The sequence below is a fragment of the Typopeltis vanoorti genome, chromosome 13, assembly GCF_054136105.1.
Source record: "Typopeltis vanoorti isolate ZY-2024b chromosome 13, IOZ_Tvanoo_1.0, whole genome shotgun sequence".
Taxonomy (NCBI): Eukaryota; Metazoa; Arthropoda; class Arachnida; order Uropygi; family Thelyphonidae; genus Typopeltis; species Typopeltis vanoorti.
Window position 1 is genome coordinate 112194276 of NC_143561.1, and position 22160 is coordinate 112216435.

A 22160-nucleotide genomic window follows, 5' to 3' on the forward strand; every position below is an offset into this window, starting at 1 on the left:
ATTTTATTTTAGGTTGTTTAGAAAACAAACAAGGCCCTGCAGGCTTGGATATAATAGGATGATAGTTTTCCTGTTTTGATAAATCACTAGAAACTGCATTTAAAAAAATACGAATTAACGAATAAATTTCTATTTGCCATTATTGCAAAAGACGATATTCAACTTAAGTTTTTAGTAAATTATTCGCGGAAGTAAATAAATAAAAGGGAATATTTTGTAAATTCTGAGATACCTTAGATTCCAATCCAAAATTTCTCCTGCTTGTAGATTTAGTTTAGTATATAGAGTTTTCAACCTTTCTAAGCCCAAGGACCAGTAAAATGCCTGAAACAATTCTATGGACCACTAGGTATTTTTTTTTTAATGTATGTGGGGATTACCAACATTTTGGAAAAACTGTGCCATTTATAACATTATAAATCTAAAAGCATGTTTAGAATGCATATGGAAACATAATTAAGTTGGAAGTAAACGATTAAAAGTGTATCATCACTGAACAAAGTTTGAATTCTTATTCAACAAATCAAGGTAACAGTTTCCGATTTGCTGTAGGCAAATGAATGGGTAAGTCAGCGCCGCCCGCTGAAAGTCCCATTCATCTGCCCACAGCAACTTTTATAATTTATATGTTATCCCCATTCATCTTCCCACACTCATTAAGCTCACCCCACAACTACTTTTTTAGCGCCGTTGGTACCATGGGCAAATGAATGGGGATTGTCAGACCGTCCCGCTGAGACCTTCATTCATCTGCCCACAATAATGTTTATCTTTAATCCCCATTCATCTATCCACAGCAATTTTTATATTTTATATGCCATCCCATTCTTCTGCCCATAGTCATGAAGCTAGCCCAACAAAAACTTTTATCTTCATGCACTCTCTGATTCGACCTTGTAAACTGTTCCATTCGCTAAGTGCGTTGTGAGACGAGGGGAAAATGCTGTTCTGATCTTACTCATTTCATCATAATACTGAATACGAACTTGACATCCATGAATTCCATCATGGATGACATCCCTTGTCCTGTCCAAACTATCCCCTGCATATACCCAAAAATTTCACTCAGAACATCCCAAAGCTATTAATGTCCTTCCCGCCATCCATTCACACACACACACACACACACACACACACACACACACACACACACACACACACACACACACACACACACACACACACACACACACACACTTCCGGGCCGATATGAATCGCCTTATTTCCCTGACGAGTTTTCCATGACTAGCAAACATCCTGTTATGTGAGGTCATTCCCGATATCTATAAAGAGTCCAACCCACGATGTCAGTCGCAAAGTGCCATCTCCGTGATCGGGCACATTTTTCTGCCAGCGACCGTATGCCGTATATACCGTACGCATGTGATTTGTACTAATCGTGTTATGATGATGGTGATTTTAATTATATCCGTCCTGTTTTATCCAGAGGCCAACAGTGGTCATCGTAAATCTGGCAGATTCATTAATCGTGTGGTGGTTTTATTTATATCCATCCTGTGTGCTGCTTGCTTTCGTTACGTTGTCAAGTGTGTTTCTGTACAATCCATGACCGTATGGATGTTGTCGTCTGCATGCGACGGATTCGGTGTGCTCGGCCGCATATTCCCGCTAGCGACCGTACATGATACGGAACTTCGCTAAACGGGACGCGGGCAGCTATCCTCCTCGCCAGCAGAGCTGAGCCTCACCGTGACGTCACTTTGCGTAACTTTCGCTTCATCTTTGATTTTGGAAATGGATTAATTCCAAAATCAGTAACGAGAATAATCGGAAACTGTAGTCGAAATAAATAATATGATCTAATTATGTTACTACTTATTTTTAATGAAATGGTTCAGCTTCTCGGCGTTTGCAGAGATTCAGTCGAAGATCGGCACACACACGAAGACGATTTCTGTATTTTGTTTTTATTTGAAGGAGCCGATAGAAGTCCTTTCTCACAGAGATAGGTTGTAGAAAACTGTATGACGATTTTCAATGCTTCTTCAGAAAATTCGGGAAATTCACTTCTCACTGAAGGCGAGAACCAGAATCGAGCCAAACCAAGATCACGGAATTGCATTTTAAGCCCACTGTCATTTGAAAGCTCAATTAGCTGTTCTTTTTTCGATAACGAAAGGTCGTTCTCGTGACTATAAGACTGAAATAGATGTCGAACCCACGGAAATTTCTTATAAAAGTGATTCGGAAAATATGTTTCAAAATTCTGTTTCAGAGTTTTGAGGTTGTCACAAATCCATTCCAGAAATCCCGAAACAACAAAAAGATCATTTTCCACTAAAAAGGATTCGGATGTTGGAAAAAGTGCAAATTATCTGTCTTTTACATAACTAATTTTACATAACACAACAACAGTTTTTTTTTTCCTCTCGAATGCCTTTATTTTTTCGTAGGCATCAAGAACAGTTAAAGAATTTCCCTGAAGGGAGAGATTTAGTTCATTAATTTCGAAAAAAATGTCTGAAAGATAGGATAGTGTTGATAACCATGCTTCATCAACAAGGAGTGATGCAAAATCAGAATTACGTTCATTTACAAATAATAAAACTTCGTGCTTTAAAATTATCTTGTTAGTGCTTTGCCCCTGGAAAGCCAGCGAATTTCAGAATGACGCAAAAGTTGTGTATATTCACTGCCCATTTCATCGCAGAGTACTGAAAATAACCTATTCTTCATCGGTAGAGCCTTAATAAAATTAACTAGCTTTACAGCGTTGTATAGCACAGTTTTAAATTCTGGTGGCATTCCTTTGGAGGCTAACGCTTCCCTATGTATGAAACAATATACACGACTCATATCCGGAGCCACTTCCTTGACCATATGAACAACCCCAACTATGTCTGCCTGTAAGGGATGCGAGCTCCATCCAAACAGAAGCCCATGCATTTTTCCCACTGGATCCCTTTGTGTGTTATGTAATTACTGAGAATGTAAAATATTTCTTCTCCAGTTGTTCGGGATGACAAAGTTCTACAAAACAGAATATCGTTATGAATGTTGTTATCATGCGCATATCTTACGTAGCATATTAACTGCCCGTCATCTGTAACACAGTAGGCTCGTCTATTTGTAACGCATAATAAGCGCTCTTCTTAACTCTTTCGATTAACTGAGATTCTACGTCACCTGCCAATATCATTAATTCTGCGACCTACAGTGTCATTGAAAGAGGAGTCAAATCAACATATTTTAGTAACTTGTTGCCAAACACAGCTTTTACCATATCTTTTATAGCTGGAAGTAGTAAATTTTCCCTGATAGGATGAGGTTTCCCTGTTTTCGCAATGCACAAACTTAAGAGATAGATACTTCCAGTGCCTTGCTATTAATCGAACCCATGGCCGAAACTACATCTTTCCCATGATTTAATGTCGCTGAAATTGGCTTTTTTTTTTTAATTTGCTTATTTTTCACATCATGATGCTTAAATATATATAAAGAGCCAACAGGCTTCATTTCGGCGATATAAACACATTTCCTAGGAAATGTGTTTTTACATTATGGAAAATACCAAGAATAGCGATCAGAACTTTACCCACCTTTGCAACGAGTTGCCCGTGTTTGTACTACGCTCTAGGACTACTTGCATTGGTTCACGCTAGTATTCGCCGATACTTTTATAGTTTTTTATACTATAATCAGCATGAAACTCTTTGATTCCAATCTTTGAGTTTCTTATTCGGTTTTAAAATAATGCGGGATCTAATATCCCCTTAATTTAAATAACATCATGATGTTTAGTTTCTAAATGTCGGAGTTTCGCAGGTTTCATACATTCGTTCGACCACACTTCATAACACAAAACACATCGAGGTTTCATTCCACTTTCATCTCCACACCAAGTAAACCCGAATTCCAAATATGAACTGTTATATTTCCTGCTGTAATTTTTCGTTGAACTGCTTGTTTCTTCTACTTTAATAGTATCAGATTTACTCGCCGTTATAAACACGTGTATCACAATTAGGGTAAGCATGAGCTGTTTCATTTGCTCTTCTTTTCAAAGTCCTAGTTCTAAGCCACTTTTCCGTTATTAAAAAAAGTTTCCGAATAATATATAAATATATGAATACTGGGGTTAACTCACGACACACTTTGTCCAAGTATCACTTAGCACTTCTGAAGTTGAAGGATTTTTATTACCTTCAGTAATAAAAATCAATAAACAACAAGCCATTGGTTGAAATGTGGATAACACATGTTTGTTTCAAATCTGACAAAACAGCAAGGGAAGGCGGAAGCAATAAAACCATATTGTTGTTCACTTCACCCCTCTTATTATTCGTCATTCTACTGCTACATATTATTGAAATACCAGAATGACGAGTAATAAAAGAGGGGATGAAGTGAACAACGATACAGTTTTGTTGCTTCCGCCTTTGAACATTCTGATGCTATTTGTTGTTTTTTAAAGTCTCCATTTGATTTCAATAATTTTTACTTACTTATTCAATTTTAATTTGTTTGGATAACTAAAAAATCTATATTTATTTAATTAATTGAAATCTGCCTGCGAACCACCTGTCCCATCGTCGCGGACCACAGGTTGAGAAATACTGGTATATAGTATAAAAAACTCATTAATTAAACTTCTTGGTTCTTCGACGAGTTACACGTTTTCCAAATAATTTCCAGTCGACATGAAAATTTTATTTATTTTTATTTTAGTCGTAATGAGCACGAAACATCTGCTGGTGTTTCATAGTTTTTCCCCCCTCCCGAACAATTACACAATTGTGATTGCGTAATTAAAGTTAACAAGAAATAACTAGATCACTTCGGAACCTCCTCTTAATCATATCTCAATTAAGGAGAGAGATTTACTCTTTGCACTTGTTCATCCTGCACTATCAAATTCAATGTTTGTTTATTCATTATATATGTTAATTTTCCAGTCATTATAATATTATAACATCATTATAACTAAGAAGTCAAGGTAATTTCATACATTAGTGGGTGTTATTTGTACTTTAATGTACTTTTCTCAAAATAATGGCTACGTAGAATAAACCCGTGTGTTTCAGATTCATAACAGAATGCAATCTGTAGCCAAGAATTTAACAGCGAAATAATACAGTCGCGTTTGTATTATTAGTAAGTACTTATCACAGGAGCAGGGTGGCCTGCAGGATTCCTGAGTGCAAGAATTGACTACCACATTAAGAGAAAACTTTCCCTTGGAGCAAGAAACTGCAGTATTTCTACCCTAATATGCCCAATTCAAAGCCCAGAAGACGATGCATATCTATAAGAAATTCTGTAACTGGTGGAGACTCCGAATTTATTTCAGTTATAATTTGCCAAGGTTTAATTTTGAGATTCCATGTGTCACCCCCCCCCCACCCCCGCCCCAAAGTCTGTTGTCTGTTTTATTGCAATTCAATGCATATCATCTTTCTAACTTAGAAGTGAATTTAAATTTGAACTTTACAATTAAGCCAGAATTTTTTTTAAAAAATTGACAAGTACGATAGCATTTCCAGTCTTTTCCATCCTTGTAAAGAACGTTCTATACTAGTCTGAAAAAGACTTTGATAGTGAACAGACCTAGTTTGATTGAGAAAACGCGGAAGTTCGCATAGAGATACCAATCTTCTTACTATTGTGCATTTTTTTTCTCTCCAGGAGAAAAAAATGTTGACGCAGATGTCCCTGACTTTCTATTCATGCACAATCACAGGAGCGGGGCGGCCTGTAGGGATACCTTGGAGCAAGAAGCTGAAGTCTTTCTACCCTAGTCTGCCCAATTCAAAGCCCAGAACACGATGTATATCTATAAGAAATTCTGTAACTGGTGGTACTATTAGCACGAGACTCCGATTTTATTTCAGTTATAATATTGCCAAGTTTAATTTTGAGATTTCATGTGTCCCCCCCCCAAGCATTTATGAAAATATAGCACCAATGTCCTCTTCCAGAATGTGAACTACTCTATTAATGTTCAGTATTTTAGTCTCTCCAGAGCCTTATCATGTCTCTATCTTACTCCTTCTTTCTTATACACAAAGTAGCAGCAGTTTAGATTTATTTAATTTGAAACTCCTGATTGTATGAAGAGCACGAAGCGTAATAAGCGCATTGTCCTATAGGACAACGAGTTAAAAAGTTTTGGAATGTGGGTTAGGAGCCGATAACAACACTGGAATGGAGTGAGGACAGAATAATAAAGGAAAATAAATAAAATAATAATGATGATGATGACGAAAAATATATCGTTAGCCATTTTGGGGTACAGCTGGAAACATTTTTGGATGTCTATGATTTTCACGAGACCATTTGGTAACAGAATTCGATTTCACAACTGCACAAGCATGCGCAGAGTGGAGCGTAAAGTTGAAGTGACACAGCTCATTGGCAGGTTTAATTTTACTAACGTAATTACTTTGTACAGGGTTTGCCGACCTGGTTGCTCGAGTGTACAGCATTTCATCTCACCAACTAATGGATCATTGGTTTGAATCCCCGTGTTTGTATGAATGCTTGTGACATTCTTTAGGTGATTGATGCATTTTCATCGCCGGCGTGAGACCATCACTGCCCTCTTTATTGGAGGCTTGAAAAACTTCAGTGTTTGGTTTATAGATAGGAGTTTCGAAATGTAACTTTAGCTAACCAATGGGAATCTCACACACCATTATATTGGATCTGATATGCTAATCTAAACATGTGCAGCAAAACATGAATTAAAGAGAATAAATCACCTGGAGCTGCCTTTTCTTTTTTCATTCACTCCACTTATCAATTTTTATCCGTTAAGCTTCATTCTTTCTCTCCAATTTTCTATCTTGTTCTTTTGTTTTCTTTCATAATGATGGCGTAATTAAGATCTCTTTGACAGTGCAGTCAGATATCATAGATTTCAACATATCTTTTATTAAATTTATTTTTTTATTGACCATTCTTATCTCATCTGTCTTCTCTCTTTTTTATATTCTCGGTCATTTTATTTTTCAAGATCTTTTTTGTTCTTAAATAATGTATTGACACTAAATGTCAACGTGGCATATTTTATCCTTTTTCATCTCTCTCTCTTTCTCTCGATAGAAGCCAGAAGTTTATCTCTTTGCTATTCCTTCCGCATCTCATTTCTTTATCGAACAGAAAAGCTAACGGAATAAATTAGGCTGTTTACCCTAGAGTCTCCCTTCTGTTTTCGAGAGTTTCTTCTATCTCTTTGTTTGTCGACTACATTAACTTTGCTGACTCTCTGTGTTTTTGCATACTTATTATTTTATTTTTATGAGATCAGGAATGGTAATTTTATTCTTTTTTGAATCTGATGAATGCAGTATCTAGCGTGTTTGATTTGACTTTGAAGTTATACTCAAGATGCATTCTTTCCATTGAGGCAGGCCACTTACTTTTATCTTGAATAATAGCAAACAAAGTATAGGAAAGTGGAGAAGTATTATTTGGCCACACAAGGTAATTCAAACTTCGGATTTATGCAACAATCGCTGAAATGATCCGAGACTTAATAACTTCTAAGCATTGTGTATTAAATCTGTGTAATTATTACGATAATTACAAATCTTTTAATCATAATATTCTAGAAAGCGTTTTAAGGAAATACAGTTCTGCATTATTTTCAATTTTGATCGTACATATTATTTGAGAACCAAATGCATAAACATTTATTATAAATAATTACCCATTTGGAGTACCAAGACATCGTTTATTACTATTTTTGGTTCAAAAGGCTGTTTGTGGTGTAAAGTGTAATCAAGTACAGAACATCTGAAAATAGCAGCGAGCACGTGATCATACTACAACACTTCGTTTGCCGAAGGTGAAACATACACTGGTTACTTCACTGCGTAAACCGAACTCGTTGCCATGGAAACATGGAAGCGTCATGTAAAACCTCTTTTACACGCTAAACAAACAACTATTATAATACAGCGAGAAACCAAGGGATCTACTCTCTTCTTGCTTCAAGCCTCATTGAAACTTGTCGACAAGATGACTGTGCAGCATACTAACTAAAGACCGATTGCAGATGCCAATCACCAACTTGGAATGACCAACTACTCGGAGTGACTCAGCGAGCTCCCAAATGAAATGTAAATGCAAGCGTGACTGAAAGAACACGGTATCAAAAAGATTTGGGCTATCACTTCAGAGAGCATGACACTCTGAAAACTCAGAACTCCTTACAAATTTCGTCTGAATCCCCGCATGATACTGCTTCCTTCCTACGAAAATTAAGAATAACCCCACAGAATAAAAATACTGTTGATAACGAATGTGTTTAGCTTTGTTTATCGTCCAAAAGTAAGGAGATTTTTTTTAGTTTCACGTGCTGTTCGGATACATCGTAATTATGGCCAAAGCCATGAAACTAGCATATGCTGTTTGTTAATGGCGTATGTTCTCCTATCGATGTCTGTTTTGCTAGAGAATTCAATAACAATGCCATCCGACAGACTACGGAAGATATCCTAACAGTCCACATTATACCACCTCGTGTACTTCGCGCCTGATCAGTGACTAGTGATTAGAACAGATGTGCTTACTTCGCGCTAAAACCCGATTTAACTCTAACGGAGAAGCGTGACATCCACACCTCTTTACACGTTAGCGTGTATTATTAGATGCCGCAAGTTTCTTGAAAATTTAAAATTCCGAACAATTACTTTTCACTTTACTCTGTGCTTAAAAATATCAGATTATGTGATTCATCAAAATATCAAAATTTTGCAATGGAATCTCTCGTTAGCGTTATCACGAATCGTTTGTGATAATATAAATCAGCTAACGCCTTTTTATTCCCGTATACGGGAGTAGGCGAGGCCATTTAGCCCTATCTGACTTTTGGAGACTGAGTGGGCAGTTCAATCTCCACTGGTACCAATCGGAGATAGATGGCCCAAGGCTATCACTAATTAAGCGGTACACAGTGAAGAGAGACGGCTCAAATGTGCCGCCATCTCGTGGTCCCTAACCTTAACACAATATATTTAATGTCTGAAAATATTGTGGGTTCTGCGGTCGATTTTCTTGAGTTTACAGGACGAAAAACCCGAGTTTCCGGGAGGAAAAACCCGCTTGCCCGTGCCAGAGATCGATATATATATATATATATATATATATATATAATATATATATATATATAATAAAAATAATTAAAATGAATTCATTTGGTTTTATAATAGTTTTTTCTAGAAATAGGTCGGTTGCGAACTATCATTCTTATTAAAGTGCGCATGTCTGAACACGCAGTATTTTATTGTTGCATCATGGTTGCTTGCCGATCATGACGTAATTGTAGTTTGGAAAGATACAGGACAGATCATTGAAGAGCCAATGGACGACTAGTAAGTGGGAATGTTTCTGTAATATTTAATCGTTCTTTCCCGTCGATTCTATTGTGTCAGATGGTGGCCTTTAAATATTGGCGGTCAGAGACTGCGAGCTTTGCAAGCAGAACTCATGGCCTGTAAATGCCCATGGGAATGTGCTAAATAGTAATACCTTCTGATTTCAATTGGATCGTTATTTTTATTTATTTATTTGAAACTGGGTTGTTTGGGCTTTGCACCCAAAATAACTCAGTCTATGAGGCCAATGTCTGCTAATTTCGTTCGTTCTTCTAGCAGATTTGTCTTTTTTCTTTTTCTTTTTTATTTTTATTTTGAAATTAACCCACACAGAAGTGGGAACCTTAAAATAACCATTATTCACTCGTTTCCTTACTAATTCTACTTTGGATCATGACTGGAATAATTGTTTCCTCACAGAAATCTCTCTCTCTCTCTCTCTCTCTCTCTCTCTCTTCTCTCTTCTCGCTCTCTCTCTCTGACGCTTCGTTTTGCTTCTTTAACTACATTATTAGTACAGAAGACAGATTTAGATGCCAGTTACCAAAGCCGACTGAGTTTAAACTTTTAAACTGAGTTTAATCATTAGCAAAGTAACTCACTAATACAATGGAAATACACGAAAAATGAAAAGAATAAAAAAGTATGTGTAATAATGCACACATGAGGAAAATAGAGGTAATGCAAATAATGCATTTGAGGAAACTATGCGTACAAAGAAGTTGTCCGTATGCGCGTTACATTCAGTCTGAACTAAAATGGACTTGACTATTATGAAGTTAACATGTTCGTGCTTTGAACTGTCGCTTAGCACACATAACCTCGACTCTAAACGACAGAAAATGGGAGGTAGGACTTCCACTATAGCCTATTTTCATCAGATGGGAGAACTTGGATATTGCGGTAGTCAGGTGAGGCAAAACTACTTCGTGTCAACTACAAAACGAGGTACTCGAAGAGTGATGATGCTGTGGAGAAGAGCTTTTCGGGGTATGAAATGGCCCATTTTTTTAATCGACACTTTCATGCCTAGAAGTCAGAAATGTTTTTCATATGTAGAGAGGAATGCGTTAAATGAGTCTTCCGAATTTTGCTATTGTTTTTCACGTGTTAGGGCAATTCAGAATTTACTTTATATCAAGTTTTATGCAAGTATCAAAACTCTATAACTGTATGCTTGTAGCATTCACGAAATTAGTTGAGGGATTGTAATTCCCTTGAGGGAGTTGCTCATTTCATTTCCCAACTAATATTGAACCTGCGGCATTTTTATTCTGGTAATGCCTTACAGACTCGTCTCAATTATTTTGTTTTCCCATCGCTAAACCATCCAAATGAACTCATCAACTTCCGTAATGCATCAAAAAAACGACAATAAAGAAAATGAGAAACAAATGAAAATTTCTGGACTGAGAATTCTTGAAGACTTCAGATTGTAATGCTGATTGCTTAAAAAATGCGATGATGATATAAGAAATTAAATAAAACATATTTCCTCAGCTGAAAGAATGAATTGACCTCAAGAAATAGATCATTAGGAATAACAAAAAATTATCTTGAAGTGATATGGGAATAAGAGAAGAGTACGCCGAATCATAAAGAACAACGTCGTAGGAGACCACGACAGCCCACTTGGGTTTAATGTTATGCGAAAGATAATTACGAATTTTTAAAAAAAATACAACTGAGTCTGAAAGAAAGAAAGGGTTCAGATACGAGTCGTACAAAAAAAGGTTGAATTTATGATATCAACCCTTCGTTCTTTGAATATTAAGGTGCTAAGGCTACATTTAGAAAATCAATCGTAATTAATTCATTCCTTCACGAATTCAGCGACATACATTATTTTAAGCATGTTTGAGGTTCTTATTCTGTTCCCACATAAAATTTACTTAATAACTTATGTGCAAAATTGGGATTTTCAAAAAAAAAAAAAAAATCTCTAATGCAGCCGCCGGGTTTTTCTTCTTTCTCAAACTAGACGCACGATTCTTTACGGCATCGCAGTATTCACCTAATAAGTTTCTTGATAGGTGCCAGAAATCTTGAAGGAAGAATATGCGAGGTGTAGGCAACGAATGATCGAATTCTTAACACCGCAAAAGAAAGACATCGGAAAATGACTCAGAGAGAAAGAGAGAGAGAGAGAGAGACGCTGGCGAAAACTTAAATAAAAGTCGATCCAACCAGTTGTTAGAATTGAAGAGGGGGAGAGAGTCCTCCGTGGAGTTCATCGCCTAGTGTCAGTAAACGCTGGAACGCTACTTAGTGTCGTACTTTTTCGAACTACCATATCCGCAGGGAGGCGATGTGCCTCGTGATGAGTCTCCCGCCATGCTCTTAGTCTTCATTTATCCGTTCATAGGATTGTCGACTAGTCTGAAGTGAGGAGAGGCAGGGAAGGTTGGAGCACTGTAGGCAGTTTGTATTGTTTGATATACTTTCCGTGTGCTCCAGGGAGGTGAGGGTGAGGCAATCCCTCTCCGCTGTTTACTTTCGGAGTTTTACTTTTGCAGCCGCTGTTGCTACCGCATGAGTCAGCCTTTCCTAAACAAAGTATGATATTGACTTAATATCCCCTCCATTCCACACACGTGTAATTGATACACCCCACAGTTCCGTTGGGCCGATAGTTCCAGCTATCTGACCGACCAGGATTGAATTCAAGTGCAAATTCGTTCACCTCAATGCAGAAGCAACTTCGTAAATCAGCGCTATTACAAATGAGGTGATGGTTGTTGGTTAAGAAATCAATTAATAAATTACTTAATAAATTCGTTTATTCTTATTATTATTCCTTTCCTCCTCTTTTACCTTGCGGTGTCGAAGATTTTCTATTCACTATATCGAGGATAGGGTGGTTATCGTATCGAGGATAGGGTGGTTAGCCTTATCCTCGATACGGTATCCTCGAATTCATTTATTATTATCGAATTTGTCCTTCAAGCATATTTAAATGAATAAAATAAAGTTTCTACCAGACCAGACAAAGTACGACAAATGTATGAAAATCACGAATAATATTGTCACGCTTTGCATATGTCATAGGCAAATCAATTGTGCTCACCTGAAATATTGTGCTCGAGAGGGACTTGATGTTTAATTAATGCGTTTTCATGTGTGCTATTGCAGTGTCACGAGAAAGAGAGGCAACAGAATAGAACAATTTAAAATCACCTAAAATTAGCGAATATAAGAACACCAAACCTTACCACACGGTAAGCCAATATGAATTCTCCGCTGCTGAAATAATATTGACAAGATTATTTTAGTAAAGAAAATTTCCTTCATCTAAAATATGCACATATTTTTTTTCGTGTTACGGATCATCCCGTTTGGAATCAAGTATCGGTACAAACTGAACATTTTCAGAAGAATGCAGATTATTGGATTGAAGTGGATAAATTTTAGATAGAATGAACAACTTTGAGATAGAAAATTATTTTTGTCAAGTTGTACAATGCAGTAATGTACAAAGTGTTGAAAAATTTTTAAACTGCTTATTTGTAACTTTTTTTTCATAATTATCCCATACACCAGAGGTAGAAGATTCTATAGCACATGAGTGCCAAGAATGTGCAGGTGAGAATTGAGAAAGAAGAAATGCACTGAGCTATATATTGCTCAATGAGCATTCTAGCTTATAGATCTCCTTCGAGAAGTTTTAGGAATGTTTTAAGCGCGCCCTCCCAAACATGTGAACGGTATTGTAAAGATGGACAAACTTGGGATTTATATACTATAAGTAGCTGGATTGGTGAAAAATAGCATCTTGAGTGGAAAAAAAAAGAATGCCTAGTTTTCTAGAGACTGAGGATGCTATTGATGTGATGTGTTCATGCCAAGGACTTGGTGACACGAAATTGTTTTTCTTAAAATTCTCGATAACATTTTCATAGTTAGTTCATATACTAAATTTTGGATTTAGATAATATACTAAATGTTCGTTCATATACTAAATTTCATTTGTCCATATAATGAAATTATAGAGGCGTCATCTAGAAATATGTACACCATAAAGTCAAGACATTTTGAGTGTCCGAAGAATTTAAAATTCTTCAGACAAGAAAAGCATTGACTTACATTATAAAAATCTTAAAATTCATTTTATTGATTTATTTTTAAATTGATTTGGAGTAAGGTTGTGGTTATGTGACATTTTATGGTGGGGAAAAAAGGGAGAAAATGTGCATTTCACAAATCCTGAAAATGTAATCTCATTTCAGGGTGACCTCCAATAAACCATCATCTTCAAAGCAGTCAAACTCTATTCAGGAGAACCCACAAAACGAGTATTTATTTGAAAAAATATTAGAGGTATGAGATATTAACATAACTCCACGTACAGACACTTTAGGTTTAGCCAGGTGCCTTGAATAAGCAAAAGCAAAGGCTTAGACAAATATAAGTATATAAATCTTATCTGCAAAGCCAGTATCTTTCATGCTTTTCATACTAAAAACGCAATCTTAAAGAGATTGGATTTCTTTTTCTACTCTACTTTCTCATTCATCTCACCGGCAGGATGAAATATCATACCCGCAACAGACGGTCTTACTTTTATAGTGCATCATCCACCTACAAATAAAAGGGTGAACAAGAAAACAAAACAGTCGACGATAAAATGAAGAGTAAAAAAAGGAAGCGAAATAAAAATAATTTCAGAAGTTTAACGATAATATACACCATCGAATAAAACTGTAATAACAGAAACAACCATAAGACTAGTAAAAGAGATTAAAATTGGAGGCCAAAGTTTGTTGGGAGCTTTTGTGTGTGAATGAAGGAAGTGCTCTCGGTAATGGGAGCAAGTTCACAACATTAATGGAATCTTTGAGTTATTGCACCCCAAAAAAGAAGAAAGAAAACAAATTATGCTTAAGTTGTAACAGTCATTAAAACATTATCTAACCCTTATCATAACGGCGGAACGAATGTGTTATACGAGACTCATAGATTACCAAATTCGAAATTCACAGGACTCGTACACCCCTTCAGGGTATATATTACAAATTCGATGGGTCTGATAACTTCGTGGATAGCACAGTAAATTATTAAGTCTTACTTGATAATGAAATTGAAATATAACTCTTTTTTTTTTGGCTATATGGTGAAGCAAGAATGCTTTTCATATTCCCCTTTATCTCTATCTGTAGAAGAAAATGTAAGGATGGAGTGTTATTGAGCTATAAGCTCTGGTCTTGGCGAGGTAACAGCAATAGCCGATATTTAAGTAAAGGGCTATTCTAAAAAAATTAGGCGATCCCCAGGACCACGCCCTACTAGTGATCGAAAGATCGTCCAACTCAGCGTTGTTCCACTCAGTAAAAGGCTCACTCCGTCACCGAGAAGAACTTTCGACGTTGGCTCTACCAGTGGTAGGCTCACCCCACCCGAGCAGAGCCCCTCATCTCATCTCATCATCTCAGGGTTAACAGCTTCAGTTGAAACTTCCTTGGCATTGCCAATTTGTTTCCATACAACTTTCAGTGAATTCATAGCATTTTTCAGTTGTCAAATTAAAAAAAGGTGTTTTTATAATTTCACAATTTTATCTTTTCTAAAAGAAATATTCGTAGTCAATTACATTTTAACTCATAATAATAACTCTTTGAACTCAAACGAATTCATAGGAAAACTTATTTCAAGAATTTTCAAAGTTTATGCATCTATTCTTTTAGCTCAATAAATAACAGTTTTTTTGTTTTTTAATTCAAAACTGGCATTTCGAAACGTATGCCAATGACTTTATTTGATACATAGTTTATGTGTGTTTATAATTCTCGGTTCATAATTATATACAGTGATGCTTCGATATTGTAGGAGTTAATTGAAGGGGAACTGGCTTAATAATTGTATTAAGACTGTTCACAAATATCAGCTTTACATAAGAATTCCACAGAAGAACAATTGAAACTGAAGTGTCACATATATTAGCCTGTTCGTAAAGATGTGCTCTTGCAAAAGAGATGTGGTCCAGCAAGTTCCCGCTCGACCCTCAAAACGTCACAAGACACAGTCACGTGTTAAAGACATATCTGAAAAATGAAGTCGTTCCACAGTCGTTAAACTTGCGAATGGCTTATCTTATTTTTTTTTAATTTTAATTCTTTGTTCCATAATTCTCTTTTTATCTTTTTTTTTTCACTCTAATTGTTCCTATTTTGTTTATTTTTATTCATTTATATTTTATGCCGCTCACACCTGAAATGGTTGTAAACTTATCCGGTTCCCTATTTCTAACGGTCCAAAATAGCAGTTTTCAAAATTGGGTGGTCTCATACTGAGCGATTAAAATCGCCTACAAACGTCCTTGCCTATGGAATGTGCGAATACACAGTAGCACGATTACTGCTACCGTGTATTCTATGGTTAGTTTTGGGGAAATGAAAAGCACAACTTATGCAGAGAATAAAACGTTCGCTTTTCACAACAGTCTTCTGGGTGAAATTGGTAACAGACGGCATATTTCTAGCATCAGTGGACAGAGAATCAGATAGTTCTAGAACCCTACTCTTACACACACTGAAGAGCTCTTTGAGTTTTCTTTTTGAATGTGCGTTTCAGGCCGCCAACAAGCACACGTGGGACTCGACAATCTGTAAGTTAAGAAGCAGAGTGGAATGATTATTTCTCTCTTTTATTTGTTCTGTAGTGTTATAAACGAGTCATAGTGGATAGATCAAACTCCGTCTATAACAAGAGAGCGAAAAAAATGCATTGAAACATACATTTCAAGTACTTTTAACAAATATATTAATTTGAATTAAGTTATTCAAAGTATTACAATGGGTTTGGGACGTCTCTTGCTTGGATTGGATATATGTTAAGATCCGGTATACTCGGAGACAGTCAGGTTTTAGAAATTATTAATTTATTAATAAATTAATAATTTCTAAAACCTGTTTAGCTTTTTAATTACAAATTTATTATTTTAATTTTTTTTAAATTTCTTAACGCCTGTCTCAAAGTGTTACGCAATTTTCTATTGAATATATTTCTAGTGATATTTAGAATTAAAGGTTATTCTATAGAACATCTCTCTTATATTACAGAAATGTGGCTGCGTACGTTTTGATGACTCCGTGCAGCCTCAATAAATTCTCCGTTTTGGGGAGAGGAGAATCTTATGCTCTTCATTTTTTCTCTTAGAAGCAATGATTCTTAATCTTTGTAGCTTTCATTCTAGTTATCTTTTGAAATACCCCTCCATAAATTCAAATCTGTTTCATAAAAGGTTGCAACACACACAGAACACTCCAAGTTGCGAGTGGTTCGATAATAATTCATCATTGCTTAACTAAGTGTAACTTTTGAAGCAAACTCGTTTTGTTCTGAAATATTTCTCTCCCTCAGTGGGAAGAGAAAACCCCCACAAACTAAGAACCAAGGTCATGAGACGTGAAAAGTTTTGAAAGTTATTCCAGATGTTCATATTCAGAGGTGTTTTGGGAATGCGTAAGGCGCGAGAGATCACAGTACTTTTCATAATTAACAGATACTGGGTCCAGTTTGGAATTGGGCAACATCATTGCATCTGCACATGATGGATTCACACAGATGATTAAAATAGCATTCATGATTAAAATAAACACAATAATAAAAATTAAATACATTTTCTTATAAAAATATCTCCGTGAGACCAGCTGACTCACTTCACTTTAAAGGTTCACTGCGTCCTTGACTGGATTCCAACGTAGGTCTGTCCAACCAAAGTGTCTCATCAAAACCGACTGAGCTTCGGAGAGGCATTTTCAATTTAAAATGAGATAACGTTCAGTTTGTTGGAATTACGGCGAAAGCAACAGAAGTCCCTGCCACGTCCGTCTGAGACCGGTTAACTCCGCCTCAAGGCAAATTCATATACATCTATACAACAGTGGGATTCGAAACTCCATTTGAAACTTATAGGTACTGCAGAGAGGCGACACTTCTCAGGTTGTCAACGCAAATAATTTATAAAAGTCTTCCACAACAGCTTCCACAATCCATATATACAGATCGCATTCCTTTTTATATTCATTTTAATGGACTCTCTCTGTCCTTTTCACTTGAGAGATATGGTGAATTAATACATGAAGTTGTGAATAGCATCAACAATGTTCTTAAAAACAAAATTGAGTTTGAGAACAAAAAGACTTCCATTTATGGTGGCGAGCCTCTCTTCACACAGAAAACATAATAAAGGGACGTACGAACGTAAAATGCAGTAGAGATGAAAATAAACATCAGACACAATGACTTGCAACATGGCTACTGTTAAAATGACGTGGATAGTTCTACGGGTAGGCTATGGTGAGCTCAAATTGGTTTATAGGTGGCATCCATCAAAACGTTCTTCCCGAAAGTATAGCAAAATAATTGAGCAGATATTTCTACCTTTCGCAGAAGGGCAAGGAAGTGTGTTTTTCTTTTTCCCCACCATTTTCTTTTCTCACTCTTCCTGTTTCGGTGGCATCCCTTAAAAGTAGCAGATAACGTTTCAGATGAAGCGGAAAATGGATAGTATATTACTTTAAGTGAACGTGCCTGTAAGCGACACTAGTATATCCCGATGACGTGGAAAATCGATTCTGAAACTGTGCGTATCCGTTTACCATTAATCACTAAGATTTATCTGTCTGCCTGGTCATTTATAATATACTGTGCATCCACTCTACCGGCATGCACCTGGGCTCACACTTTAAAGAAGTTCTTCCTCTTGCAATAGTTATGGGTTTCAATGGCACGACTGGATGATAACTTGAGGGAGATTTTTAACAAGAAGCGAAAAAGGAACGTCATGACACACGCTGGTTGTTATGGAATCTAACATCCGATGTGCGATTGAGCTATGACTTCTACGGAGTGAACGAACCAGTATATAACATATGAATTTAGATTTCAGGTGATTCGCCAATGCATATACAGGGTGTTCGGGATAAATTTGACATATTTATAATTAATTATATTTTTCCGTAAGTTACATGTATTAACACACACTTCTCTTCATTTAAAAGTTTGGACCCTTCTTCATTCATATACAAGATGTCAGAAAGGATGGATAGCTGGAACCCACCTGAATCATGGAAGAGAATAACTTGTATCATGCTGATTCGTGCCCGCCATCAAAATAAGGATATTACGACTGCTGCCCAATGCTCCCTGAATACAGTAAAAACAATCAGGCATGAACTAGAGACTTGCAATGGTGACTACGAGGATGTAGCAAGAAGAAAGATCCCTAGCAGACGATCTGATTGCGTTCGTACAGCAGAATTCCTCGCAAATCTGCAGGAACAGGTGTTGAAGAACCCTGGCATTGGAATTCGGGCTTTGTTCGTGGAGTTGCTAACTGTAGTCAAGCCCTGGATAACAAGGGTAGCCAATGGTAGGCCGTATGTATGGCAGCAGGATTCGGCCCCTTGCCACACCTCTGGGAAAAGTCAAAAATGGTTATCTGAAAATTTCTACGACTTCACCAGTCCAAATGTTTGGCCTCCAAACTCCCCAGACCTTAACCCCATGGATTATTTTGTATGGGGCGCAGTTGAAAAAGACACCAATCGCACTTCCAGTAATACAAAAGCCCAGTTAATGGATAAAATTAAAACAGTTTTTGCGGCCCTTCCCAGGGAGACTGTAGCATCAGCTTGTTCGAGGTTCCGAAGCAGAATTGAAGCTGTGATCGATGCTAATGGTGGTTATTTTGAGTAAATCTTGTTGATAGTATTGTAATTAACTCTGCCTGTAATGTTTTTTTGTCAATTCATTAAATTTAATAGATACAAAGAAGATTTTATTTTTCCTTACGAAACTGTCAAATTTATCCCGAACACCCTGTATGTTCTTATTGGCGAAGGATGGGCTGATAAACAGTACTGTGGTTAAAGAAAAAACTAGAAGCTCGTCGACAATCTTATTTAGAAATCAGCAGTGTTAATTATTAAAGGAGTTAAAAAACATAAAAAAATTAGGGAAAACAAACTATTCGTAGTTATATTTATAATATGAATAAAACACTCGTTTTATCCTTCAAGGTCCGCAAAAAATAAAACTCACTAACTAGTAGCTTGGGGGAAAAAAGTATATCTGTTCATTAGTACAGAGGTCCTGTATGGTACATCCCTAAGTCCACTCAAGGTTCTATAGGATTTCACAATGATCTTCCGTGGTTGGAATGCCCATTAAATAAACTCCCAGATATCTAGAAAGTGGGAACAAAGAAAAGAGAGAGAGAGACGGATAAGCTACTTAAATATCCAATGCACGTAGGCATTTCAAATGGATATACATGTAAATAGTCCACATCCCTCTAATGTACACTGAGTTTTTCTCTCTGAAGTGGAACTCTTTTCTTAGGCCTTGGTTCTATGATAATATCAAAAGAATTTAGTTTTTCTTTGATATTCTCAGTGAAAAATCTTTGGTGTACATTCCTGCTACCTACGTATGACCAACTGACTGACCTCATTTTAAAAGACGGATGAACTGGAATGTAATCGCTGGAAAGTAAAATGCACACAATAGTGTTTATATGCAATATGTAAAAGTGAACAACAGATGGAGCCTGGGAGCTCAAGTTGGTACAGATGAGCCGTTTGGTTCGTTTGTACAGATGAGCCCTTTGGTTCGAACCCCCCCCGGGTTCGAACCAGTGTATGACGTGAGTAACTTTTATCAGGGTAACTTTTAACACTTTTCAATCAATTGGTGAGTTAGCTGATTTCATGCAGAGATGAAGGGTTTTTCTTCCTGGAACTCGGATTTTTCTTCCTTGGAAGCAGGCAAAACCACCCTGTGAGCACACAGATCTACAGACATAAATACTTGCCCTTAGGAGCAGCAGAAGAATGGCAAGTCTGCTGCATTAAAATTTTCTTAAGTTCCTAACTAATTATTGGACTCAGCCCCTTCTTGAATGGATAAGAATGGGCTCTTTTATCACGAGTCTCTTTCTAGACTCGTGAGCATTTACAAATCTTGCGTACATCTCTTCTCTTACCAAAAACAGTCAGAGATCATCTCCACCCTATTGTCTGTTTAGGGTGCATATGGCGAAATGCATAAAGTCCAATGATAGCCAATTTACTATGAAAAAAGAATTACTCTGCTATACAATCAGAGTTATCCAATGGATTGCTTTATTACGTTACCGGACGGCAGGGAAGAAGTTTTGCAGTTCTTGGGAGAATTATTTGATGGGGTAGAAAAGAAGGATTGCAGTTTTAGAACACGCTAATACGACTATGTTTATGAGGCGAGTGTATTGTGTCGGTTAACCCACCCGCTTATTTGTTTTGGTACGAACATGAAGGGCGGGAGGAGAGAACAAGTTTCTGAGATGAAAATCGAATCTCATACCTCCGTATGAGATTCGAAGGTATGGAATTTATTCTCAGCACCAGTTTCCCATGACAACACATTCAAATAGATGTTAACAGAAAAATAAAACACCAGAGCCTATACGATAGGTTACTCTTTCTGGCTGGTCCATTGAAGTAACGGAAGCTGGGATGGCTGGAGTGCAAAGTTCCTTCGTTGGTAAAATCCCATCCCAACACCACAGCCAATCCAGAGGAATCCCGCGTACACGAGCCTTTGCCTGATAACTCCCGCAACTCAGAGATGTACAACAAATATTGTAGAAACAGGTTGTTCCCTCAACTTTTCCATTTTTCCCAATACACTCATTTATTTGAGCATCGCAGATTTTCCCATCGCCGAATTATTTCAGGAACGTAACCCAGGAGAAGAGGTGAGCGCCAACTGTAAACCGCACATATTTGTGCGAGTGTAATATGGTGTGAACGTGCATTAATATTGTTCGCAAATGAAAGCCTCTCAACGGGCGAAGCTCGCTTAATTAACAGAGAACAGAGCTCGCAAGCAAGCTGCAGCTACAACATTACTCATGAAAGAAATAGTTTGAATTGCAACCAAGTACAGCTCATACTTACTGGGAGAAAAAAGTACCTCCATTGCTGTTCAGTTATTTTCAAAAACAAAAAAGAGAAAACAAAACGATTAAAAGTCGTTTTCTTGCACCGATCTTACGAACTAGACACGCTTCCAATTTTTTAAATTTTAATTATTTTTTATGATTTTTATGACGCTTCTCGTAGTAACCTTACCTCCCCCCTTCCCTAACTTCATGGGTAGTATGAATATTGAACAAGAATTTATATTAAATATGCTTTAAAAATAACAATTAAAATACGAAAATCTTAAGGACTGTTTTGCGTACTTTTTACCACATTAGACGGAAGAGTCCAATGCGGCGAGGCTGGGATATGCATTGGCGGAATCCTAAAATAGATAACATAACAAAAGATTGTATCTCAGTCACCAATATCGGAGTATGACACAGAGAAAATCTGACAAAGTATTTTCTTCAGTTTCTTAGGGAAAAAAAAATTAGGGGGGGGAGGTAAGGTTACTACGAGAAGCGTCACGGAGTCTGATTCGGAAAGCGTTCAAGCTATCTTGATGCGTTACACATAAATGAATACGTTCCTCCTCTGTGAGGTCAAATTTTCTGTGAGCCACCTCCTGATAAAGGAAGCTGTGGTGAAATCTTCGATCACCTTAGAATTTAATGGCACACGGATCGTAGATCAGCCACGGGGACGTGGCTCATATCACAATGCACACAATTTCGTTTTTTTTTTTTTTTTTGCTTGTCGTTTCGTATTTTTTTACTGAAATATTTTTAATATTTTTCTTATTATTCCAAGCAAATTAAGCGTAGTCTCACTCTACCAATCACATTGATTACGTACATTGAAGGTTTTTGCACGGTGAAAGTGAACAAGTTAGGTTAGGAAACATGCATGGTCT

At 36.9% G+C, this 22160-nt stretch overlaps 1 protein-coding gene across 1 annotated transcript in view; it reads right to left on the minus strand.

The window, feature by feature from the left end:
* LOC150100475 (uncharacterized) overlaps positions 1-11677 on the minus strand; it is a 177607-nt gene extending 165930 nt beyond the window's left edge. The window contains exon 1 of the mRNA XM_090402662.1: positions 11632-11677. Coding sequence (XP_090258788.1) covers positions 11632-11677 — 46 coding nt within the window. The remainder of the gene's footprint in view (positions 1-11631) is intronic.
* Between the last annotated feature and the right edge of the window lie 10483 nt (positions 11678-22160).